Below are 11404 nucleotides of genomic sequence, written 5' to 3'. Positions count from 1 at the left end.
TTTTTATAACCCACGACCCACAAGCTCACTTTTTCTTTCTTCAAGCAAAACTGCTACTGTTCTCAAGTTTTGCACCACAATATTGCATTCTAGAAATTTGGAGCTCTTCCTCGTACGTACTTCAGTAGCCAAGCTCGCTCCCGGAAGAGGTAAATATTTAAAGATCCACAGTTGCAAGAGTTTGTATTGTAGTTTTTTAAGTTCTATAAAAAAAAATGGTCTGAGATTGGTGGAAATCAGCGAGTTTACTGTTGACCCATTTGGGTTAAGATAGTTTTGGCAAAATTTGGGTTTCTCTTTATGGTTCTTGACTTCTATATCTTTAGGGTTTCTGTATTTTCTGTTAAATGAGATCAAGGTTTTCTTTGCATGAGAATTTTGAAGTTTCGTGACATGAAAAGAGTACTATATCATAGTCCATGTCGTTCTAGCCACGATTGAAAAAATTGTCAAAATTTAAAATGCCGTACAGTTCGTCCTGTTTGGTGGGGACAGTAGTTAGCTATGTTGGAGCAATTGCAAGTTGATACATAAAGTCGAATGCAAATAGTAGAAGAAATACAAGAAAATGAAAACCTTACCCAGCCATCTCAACCACAAAATTTATTTCTGTTCAAAATTTACACTAAAATAGTGCAATTTCTGCACCAAATACAACATCAATCTCTAACCCATTTACTTCAAATCTTACACCAAAAAGAATATTTCCGAAATATTCTTTTTATTTTACATATATTAATTATTATATTTTATTTAATATATTTAAATTATGACTAATGTTGTCCACAAATGATCAATTGTAGCATTTCGCTGTGCGAAATGAACATCTTCGTCAGTTATATTAATTTTTTGTATTTGTATTAATTTATATTAATTAAAAATCATTAAATCAAATTAGTTTTTAAATATTAATTAACATAAATAAATAAATATTTTAAAAATCAACAATTATTTTTTAAAATTTTTTATGATTAAATATCTAATTATTAAAATAATAAAATAAATATTATACTATTATTTAAATAATATTTATAATTTTTAATACAAATATTTATAATAAATATGAATTAAAAAATTAAATTAAAAAAAAGAAAGAAACCGCGCCAAATTTGGCTCAGAGGAAGGGGGCTGTGCTATTTTGGTGAAATAGCGCAGCCTCCATGGGAGGAGGGAAATCATCATTTTGGTGCAGCCTTGGAGATGCTCTAAGCTTTGGGATGGTATTTTTTAAAATTTTGTCATTATGTAATTGAAAAAAAATTTAAAAATTAATAAATTATTAAATTTATTTTCCAACTTTACATTAATAATATTTTTTTTAAATATCACTTTAAAGTTCAAATCTATTAATTTATATTCAATCCATAACAAAAAAAAACATAATTATATATTATTATTTTAAATAAATCATTATAAAATTAAATTACTTCGATCATAAAACATTATGAGCTAAAATCAGAGACTAAGATATACATTTTTCAATAAATATAAATAAACATATATTTTTAATAATATAAGTACATTTGAGGACGAGTCCATCAAATCTCAGGACCTGCCCCAGACCCACTTGTGAACCTGTTTCACCAGGTCTAAACTCATCCCATCGGGGGCGAGTTTAATACGAGATCGGTTTAGATCCGGTTTATTGTCATCCCTATCCCTAAGTTTTGCATTCAAGTGACAGGACTTATTGGGGCTCACTGTTGATTCTGCACTTAAAAAAAGCTATATATCGTAATCTAATTTTGCATTCTGTGTTTGTTATATTTTGTTTAAAAGTGGTTCAGAATGGGTAAAATGAAGACGACAAAAATTGAAGATATTTCAGCAAGGCAAGTGACATTTTCAAAGAGACGCCAAGGATTGTTTAAGAAAGCTCGTGAGCTCTCGATTTTGTGTGAAGCCGAAGTTGCCTGCGTCGTATTTTCACCTGCTGGAAGGCTTCATCATTATGCAAGCTCCAAGTATGGTGGATTCGTAACTTTTCATTAAAAATTTAATTATTATTGAAGTTTACGCGTAATTTTTCTTTTTTCATAATTAATAAAGTCTCCGTAAATCCACCACATTAAGAGCATATGCCTGAAAGCGTGCAATTCGTACTGGTAGTAGTGAGACGTCGCCGATCGGGCTCTCCGACTAGGAGATCCCTATGCTGTTTTCTAAGGTTTACCCAAATCAAACTAGTTACTTTAATAGTCTTTTAGTATTTTAGGATTCAACCTTAATATGTCATATGTTAAGAAGAAGGGAAAATAATTTTTTTATTTCCAATTTTCAAAAGTTGTTTTTTAATATTCTAACTTTTACGTTTTGTTATTTTGGTCCAATTGTTGACTAGATATCTGACAATTCAACAAATTTTTATATCACGTCAGTATTTTTACGTGTCACTTCACTATTTTCCGGTTACACGTAATTAATTGAAATAAAATAGTCAAAAATTAAAAGTTAATATGTCAAACCCAAAATTTGAAATATCAGTGGAACAAAACCTAAAATTAACAAGTTAGTTGACAAAAATCCACTACATTGAATGGTTTAAACTACAACTTAACAAAACAATTTTTTCCGATTTGAACGACATATAATTAAAAGTTTCAAACTGCATATCGAATTGCATTTTGATGTGAAACCAAACCCTACTTCTAGATATTATTGATTTTGGTTTTTTCAATTTTGGAAACTATGGTTTTGTATCGGTTTGTGACTCTCGACTTTTAATGTACATCATGAATTATAAATGTGCATATAAAGTTATAATTTTTAAATGATAGAAATATATGTGTCTATGCATTATAAGTATGATTATGTCAGTATTACTTTTTTATATTAATATAATATCATTTTAAAAGTAATTTTAAGCTCATGAATTGGCTGAAGATCTTTTAAACAATTTAATTGTAGTTCAGGTTAAAGCTCGATTTAGTTTGATTTGGAGTGCCTACATTCATGAGTCAAGTCGACTCGACTTATGCCATTAGAGACAATGCTAACTTTGAATATCAAAATAATATATCACGCATCTTTGAATTTAGACTGCTTAAAAACTTTTCACTGTTAAATTTCGAATTAGTATTTGTGGATAACAATCGTTCTCTCCCTCTTTGTAGCATTGAGGACATACTACATAAGTTTTCTTTGCACTCGGCAAATAAGCAACATCCTGTCGATTCCCAGGTATCTTTTTTGACAGGGAAATGCCCGTAAGGCATAAAAATATTTGTAGCATTGAGGACATACTACATAAGGTTTCTTTTTGTAGTTTGGCTTGTTTGCAGTAAAAACCACATTTTCCAAGCAAGGCATAAAAATATTTGGCGTAACATTCTTTCTCTAATCTTACAAGGATCACGCTGATCTGAGCAGTGGAATTCAGGAGAAGATAAAGTGCCTCAGGTTTGAAACTACAAAAATATGTTCGGAGAGCTTTCTCTTGCACACATTTGATTATTTCAATTATTTTTTATTTTGATTATCTGATTTGTTTTGAAGCAGGATGATAATTAGTACGCAACTTCACCAATGGGGAGTGGAAGAGTTGCAGCGGCTGGAAACGAAGCTGGAAGCAATACTAAAACATGTCAAGTCAAGAAAGGTGGCTTATTTTTTTCCCTATAAATATGATTTTTTTTTTATTTTCTATCAGAGTTGTGGTATCGAACATATCAACAATGTCCCACATCATGCCAACAGTATTTGGTGCTTCATCAACATTTTCCAATACTGTAAAAACGACTAAAATAAAAAAAATTACAAATTAATGGACTAAGATTCGACAACAGTAAAAAAATAAAAAAAATTTGCAGGTTGTTATATTCCTGTTTTATTTACTAACTCTATTTATATTAACAGTGACTCTAAAAACTTATTTAGATGCCGTTCTTGTATTTTTTCTTTTCAATTTCAGGAAGAACTTGCCATGACTGAGCTTCCTGTTGCGTTGGATCAAACAAAGGTCCATTCTACCTTTCTTAGCAAATATATATTTTTGAAAACAAATTAAATGTGTGTGTTGATTTAATCATACCGAACCAGAATGTATGTATGATTAGTGACTTTCAATTGTTGTACGAGTTGATTGAGTCGGTGGCAAAAATGGCGCTGGGGTGGTGCCTGCGCAGACATCCGCTCACTATTTTATTTTCAGTTCGTTAATCAAATCCTTTTTTCTCTTATTTCTCTCTTATCTTATTTCAGTCTCATTTTAAGTTATAATTCTTAGGGCGCAAATTTCTAAGATAGAAAACTCTTAAATTTAAATTTTAAGAAATTGACATTTAAATTAAAATAGTTCATATAAACTTATAAATTGAGAGTTATTAACTTTTGTTTGTTTATTGAAATCCAAATATATTTTTTCACTTGTTTGAACTGTAGACGTTATATTTTGAAAAATGAAAAATTATATTTTTGGTCTGGTAGGTTATATGTTTCTTTTTTTTTTTTTTTTTATCATGTGGTCGATCAATTTATATATGATATTCTTTTATTAAATTGCACTTTTTTTATTTTAGTAATTTTTTTCATTATAGCGATAACATGACATCGAAAATTGTGGAGTGTGACCGGAAAATCCTGACGTGACGATGAACATTGCTAATGTGTCTGATGTCACGTCAACACTTCAATAAAAAATGATTAAAATTGAAAAAAAAGTAACAATTAATTGATTAACACTGTAAAATAACCGATAATACAATCAAATTTGAAAAACTTCATTAGGACCAAATTTTTTTTTTTTTTTTTTTTGAAAAGAAATACATGTGAGTCAAAAATATCAAAACTGGATATTATTATTTTAGGAAGCGTGAATACTACTCTTGCCTGAATTAATGTTTTCCCTATACATTGTCTAACCAACCCGTAAGATAATATTTCAGGGTTTGACCATTGTTCATAGTTCAAGTTGCTGTTGTTTTGTGAATTCAGTGCACTCGATCGGCCCCTTATCTTCATCATTACACTTTTGGGCCACCACCTCCACAATATTGCTTTCTCATAGAAGGGTAATCGATGTTCCATTGACTGAAGCAGCTGAGTTATTTTTAATATATATTTTCAGGACTATGGGAAAGAGTACACGACCAGCAGAAATGGGCCTGGCGATGAAGAAACGGGATGTTCTCGTCAGAACAATTTAAAGTTATAAGAGTTTATGCGTGAATAATTATGTATGATGGATTATCTTAAATAAAAACTGAAGTGGTTGATTAAAGTTTTGGCTAATAAGCTTTAATGTATCTGATATAATGTGACTCTTTAACGTGCAGAGACAAATGTAATTTCTATTTTTATGATGAACTAAAATAAAAATATCAGAAGATCATTAACGAAATTATCTGTGTAATGGTTATGGTCTCCATATCTTGCGTATCACATCCCCTATCTATAAATTTCATTAATTATTAGAAATAGATCTAGCGAGAAACTAAAAGACTCTCAAGGAAGAATGCGTAGACCTGGAAGATCAACAACTCATTCTAAAAGCTTGAGGAATATGACTTAAGGTACGCTTTTACTATAATTTATTGTTTAATTTTTGATGATATGGCATGATTAATTTTGTTATTCTCCACTGTGGTGTCTGAGTCACTAATGTTAAAGCATTGATATTTTTGTAAGGTCGATGCATATCATTTGTAATTCGGATTCAGAAAAGAAATTTTTCTTTTAAACAAATTTTCATGAATTTAAGCCCGATAATTTCGAATTTTCATCTAGCTATAAATATAAAAAGAAACTCGAAATTAAGGCTAGATTTATCGCCTTTTTTTCCCTGGCACTAGGGCAGCGCACTGCAAAGTCTATCGAGGAAATTCCCGAACATAAGCTTGGACACCAACTTTTAGGCGCACCCGCGCTCCATTCATGGCTTGGATAGAATTTGAAACGGCCCAATTGTAGACATACCTGCTATCCATTCTTTTCCCGGACAGAAGCTGAGGCGCAGAGGCTCCCATTTTTTTGCACACTTACGCTCCATTTCGGTCCCATATAGAAGCGTAGGCATTCACTTTTGGGAACACCGCACTACATTTCAGTCAATTTTTTTTTTTTACAGATCGTGGTTAATTCAGTCTAAGGTTTTATATTTTAAATTATTCAAATAATAATAAAATTATTTTATATATTTTTAAAATAGATTGATTGAAACAAAATGTTACGAAAGTGACATATTTTGTAGTAACTAATTTCTTTAAAATATCACATGTACGTAATCTATATAAATATTGATCTACCCAAAGTAAATTTAATATTTAATATGATTACATATAAACTTGTGGCAGTAAAATGATATAATTATTAATTCGATTTTTCTTTACACATGAATAATAAATCGTCTCAAAGGAATATTGTTATTTGACATATTAATTACTTTCAATATTTGACTGTTGTGTCAAGATACCACGTACTTACAAGTTAATGTTTTATCCAAGGATAGAATATAGATGGAGTGCTCGGTCTCCTATTATGAGATTTGCATTATTTGAATTTATTGATTATTTTATATGAATAATGGTTGAGCATATAGTATTGTGGTTTATTCTCTGCTCGGGTATGACTCCTGTGATTATCGGTTCCATCATTCATCCAATTCATATGTTAAGTGGCTCAAACTTCAAATCATGGAAAGAGAATCTGCTTATAGTTCAGTCATAGGTTTGAATCTTACAATGATGATTGATTCACCTCCTGTTATTATTGATAAGTGTACTTCTGATTAAAAGATGGAGTTGGAAAAGTGACAGATGCCGAATCGCATATGTGTGATGATTATGGAGAAAGACATTCCAAAAAACTTAAGGGCCACGATGTCTAACGATGCTACTTTTGTGGTAGTGATAGGCATATGAAGAAATACATATCTACCAAATCGCATCTGTGTGATGCCGAATCGCATATGTGTAGATGAAGAAGTAACACACTAATTACCAAGAGGATTATCAAGGTGGAGACAAAATTCTCAAGTCTTTAGACTACAAAAAATTTAATAATTATGTGAATTGTATAAAAGAAAAACAAACTAACAAAAGAAGATTTAAAGCCAACATGAGTTCGGGCATCTTAGAACTTATACATACAGATATATGTGGATAATTCCATTTGGCTTCATGGAATGGTCAACTGTATGTATAATGTTCATAGACGATTTCTTAAGATAGGTATTCATTTATCTCATTCATTAAAAGACACAGTCATTGGATATGTTCAAAAATTATAAAGCTGAAGTTCAGAATCGACTTAGCGTAAGGATTAAAAGAGTCAAATTTGACCGTCGTAGTGAATACTGTGGTAGATATGATAATTAAAGTGAACAACGTCCAGAACCTTTTTATAGATTCCTAAATGAATGAGGTATCGTCCTACAACATACTAGGTCTGGTGACCACTATGAATGATCTTGATGAAAGACGAAACATAACATTTAAGGACATGATGAGGAGCATAATTAGTCATTCTACATTTTCAGAATCACTCTGAGGAAAAGCACTAAAGATTGTAGCATATATCCTTAGCATGGTTCCAACTATGGGACAACCAAAACCTCTCATGAAATTTGGACGTGCAAAAAACATATTCTTAAGCATTTGCACAATTGGAGATGCCCGGATGAGGTAAAGTCTTATAAGCCTAATGAAAAGAAACTAGAATCAAGGACATTTAATTGTTATTTCATTAGATACTATGGAATATTTATGAGCTAGGTACAAGTTTTATGATACATATCAAATAAGTCAAATTTTGAGTCGGAAAATGCTCGATACTCTGATGATGTTGAGTTTGCAGGGAGAGATACATTTAAGAATATTGTTTTTGAGGAGGAATATGTTAATATTATCAAAGTTGTTTTGAGCATTGATCGTGATCAAATTCCTCACCTTGACAAAGACACAATACATAAATAATATATTGGAGATCCTCTCATCCAACACATTATTACATTTGAATAAACTCAAGCACTTTCGGAACTTATGTGATTTCCTTCCCTTACACTGGTTGAAAATAAAATTTTAAAATGTTTTTATAAGGATTTACAATAGACTCTTATAGCAATTTGGGTTATCATTTTCGTAAAATAAGGACGGACATAATGGTATCATATATGGTCACAGCAAGAACACATAGAAACAAGTATTATGCAGGTCAAAGTGATACGTAGGTGGGAGCCACTACTTGAACCTGCACGACAAAGTGCTACATCACGAGAACTACATCTTGAACCTATAGGAGTCATCTCTAGATTATCGGCTCTGGTGGATCAAGGGACAGGCCGCGACGAAGACATCGAATTCTGAAAGAAGGGTGATTGTGATGCACCTGTCCCACATTGGTTGAAAATGAGCGTTTAAAATGTTTTATAAAGACTTACAATAAACTCCTATAACAACTTGAGTTATCTATTTTCGTAAAATGATGATGGATATGGAATAGTTTCAACAAGGACTATTGTGCAGTTGCGCGAACCTAGTCCCAGGCCCTAGGCCTGACAACTTATGCCATTAATAAGATACACTAGAAAGAGAAGAAATGCAATGTTAGATAATTACATTGTATTTGTTCAAGAACATGATATAGACATTGGAATAATGGATAATGATCCTACCAACTTCCATCAAGTCATGGAAAGTTCTAACTCCATGAAGTGGACTGATTGCATGAATGAGGAAATAAATTCAATGAATTAAGGACAATGACATATGATACATTGTTACATTGCCTAAATGTGTGAAACACATTGATTGAAAATGAATATTTAAACCAAAAGAGATTTAAAAGACAATGTAAAAAGTTATAAATCTTATATTGTCACAAAAAGCACAGGTGTAATAGGTATGCGAAAATGATTTATGTCCGAAAATATTTTATGTAATACAACTAAATAAAATAATAACAATAATAATAATAATAATAATAATAATAAATTAATGTTAAAAAGAAATGGTTTTATGAAGTAGGGTAAACAGAATAAAATGCCAGAGAAAGGTGAAAAAAATATTTTAGCGACTTAAAATCTTAGTTAAACAAAAGCGATATACTTACATACGTACTTACGTACGTAACACACACACATATTATAAATTTTTCCAGATTAAATTTTATACATTCAATCTATGATTCTGCAACACACACACGCACGCATGCGGGATAAAAGTGTAATTAAAAAAGGTGGTTTGTTTAATATTTAGATATTTTTGGTCATCACGAATTTTACTTTGCCACGATCGACTCGCAAATTTTTTCGTTCTTACTTGGAGCCCGGCGCTTCTGAAAAATGGCAGAATATTGTGGCCGCCTTTCTTTACTTGCTTTTCCAACCCCCACAGCTTTATTCTAAACTCTTCAACGCAAAGCTATTGCTATTTCAAGTCTAGAGCTCGAGCACCTCTTACGTACGTCAGCAACCAAGCTCCGGCAGTAAGAAACCATCTTCCAAAGTTAAAAGCTTTCATATCGGCAGTTGCGAGAGATCGATTTATCTTGATGTTTTTCTTGCTCTTTGCAAAAGTTTTAGACTTTGACACTACAAAAAAAAAAAGGGTTTAGCGACGGCCAAAACCGTCGCTAAAAGGTTTAAGCGACGGTTTGAAAAACCGTAACAGGAGGCCGCGTCGCTATTTTGCAGCGACGGTTTCTGAGAAACCGTCGCCTGGAGCGACGGTGTTTCTTAACAAGACCGTCGCTAATATAGCGACGGTTTAACTTCTACCGTCGCTAATATTAAGCGACGGTTTTAAATAACAGTCGCTGAATGAAAGCGACGGTTTCTAAAACACCGTCGCTACACTAAGCGACGGTGTTTGAAAACCCGTCACTATATTAAGCGACGGTTTTTCGGAATACCGTCGCTATATAAAGTGAAGGTTTTTTAAAAAACCGTAGCTTAATTAAGCTAGGTTTTCCGTTAAAAAAATTAAAAATCATCAAAAAAATACTAAACAAAATTTCATAAATACATACACCACAAGTATTAAATTTTCGATAAAAAAAAAACTTTAAAAATCTTACTTGCGCGAAGATATGCAGATCCACGTAACGCTGAAAGATTACACTGACGAGCAAATCTACGAAATTAATACAAAAAAATGTTAGTACAAGTAAAAAAAACAGAAAATACGAAAAAGTTGATAAAGTTCCGTTAAAGGAAAAAAACCCGAATAGGCGAAATCGCTGTAAGGTGTTCGCGAACTTGGGTATATAAAAGAATTATAGCGACGGTAGTCGAAAAACTCGTCGCCATTAGCGACAATTTTTGAGAAACCGTCGGCGACAGTTACGTAAAACTGTCGCTATTGGTCTCCTAATTTTCATTTTTTTAAAAAAAAATTAGTCTTTTTTTCACCGAAATGCTGACATAACAATATGGACATGTTAGCTACACGTCAATAATTATGAGTGACACATTATCATTTTTTGGTGTTCTGTAATTATTCTCTGGCACCACGTCAATATTCTTGAAGAAAAATAACTAAATTTTGGAAAAAAACTATGATAAATGAACTAAGACCATAGATTGACGAATAACATGATAAAAAACTTAAAACTTACAAATTACGTGACCAAAAATATAATTTTTCCGATTATTAGGCTTGCTATTTAGCAAATATTGATTCTTGTTTATATATTATGTTACATGAAATCTTGGATAATTAACGCTTTACCAAGAAACACACACGAGATTCAACTAGGACCTACATAATTAGAGTTATAGGGTCTTTCAGCATGCATCTTGTTTAAATTAATTTTGTTCAAAGGATTGAGGAGATACTCAGCAAGTTTTCTATGCAATCGGATAAAGAGCAGCATCCAGCTGATTTCCAGGTACATTTTCTTGAGATTTATGTTAAATAATAACAAAAACAGATTTATTATCTTTTTTTTATAAAATGTTATGCACATAAGGCTTTGTTTATATATTTTTACTATAAATTGTGTATGATAAATTATTATAATTATAAATATATATAGAATGCTATATAGTTGTCAAGAAAGTATAATTATCTAGAACCACGATACTTCAGATCAAATATCTTACACAAAAAAAAAAAAATTTATAATCTAGAAATGTTAATACATATCCTGATAGTTGTGTTAAAAAAAACATGCACTTGGAGAAAGTGAAAATCAACAACATGTGTAATTACATGCATGATACCATGTCGTAATTCCAGACATATATTAATGGTTCACAAAATCCATTTCAAGTGCACATATACATAATAGCCACACCAATTCAACGTATCAATTCAATCAAATCAGTTATTAAGACAAGATTAATGATATGACTTTCTACGTTATTAAAAAAAATTGGAATTAAAAAGAATAATTATCTTTCATAGTATTCTTCAAACAAAGACATGCACGATAGGCTACTATTCCTCAGACAAAGACGTCCACGATA

General features: G+C 31.4%; 1 protein-coding gene across 2 annotated transcripts; it reads left to right on the top strand.

Moving 5' to 3' along the window:
• On the top strand, window positions 1-5353 carry LOC140968690 (MADS-box transcription factor 23-like). 2 transcript variants are annotated; one of them, XM_073429730.1, is made up of 7 exons: window positions 1-149; window positions 1780-1964; window positions 3114-3180; window positions 3350-3399; window positions 3499-3598; window positions 3911-3958; window positions 5066-5352. In XM_073429730.1, the coding sequence occupies exons 2-7, from the start codon at window positions 1789-1791 to the stop codon at window positions 5150-5152; spliced, it is 528 nt and encodes a 175-aa protein (XP_073285831.1). In that variant the 5' UTR covers window positions 1-149; window positions 1780-1788; the 3' UTR covers window positions 5153-5352. The 2 variants fall into 2 exon arrangements, with proteins under 2 accessions (XP_073285831.1, XP_073285832.1); XM_073429731.1 differs by having other exon boundaries at window positions 32-149; window positions 1788-1964; window positions 5066-5353.
• The last annotated feature ends 6051 nt before the right edge of the window (window positions 5354-11404 follow it).

This window comes from Primulina huaijiensis, unplaced genomic scaffold, assembly GCF_012295235.1.
Source record: "Primulina huaijiensis isolate GDHJ02 unplaced genomic scaffold, ASM1229523v2 scaffold37775, whole genome shotgun sequence".
In the NCBI taxonomy this organism is placed as follows: Eukaryota; Viridiplantae; Streptophyta; class Magnoliopsida; order Lamiales; family Gesneriaceae; genus Primulina; species Primulina huaijiensis.
This window is presented reverse-complemented; position numbering and strand designations above follow the sequence as displayed.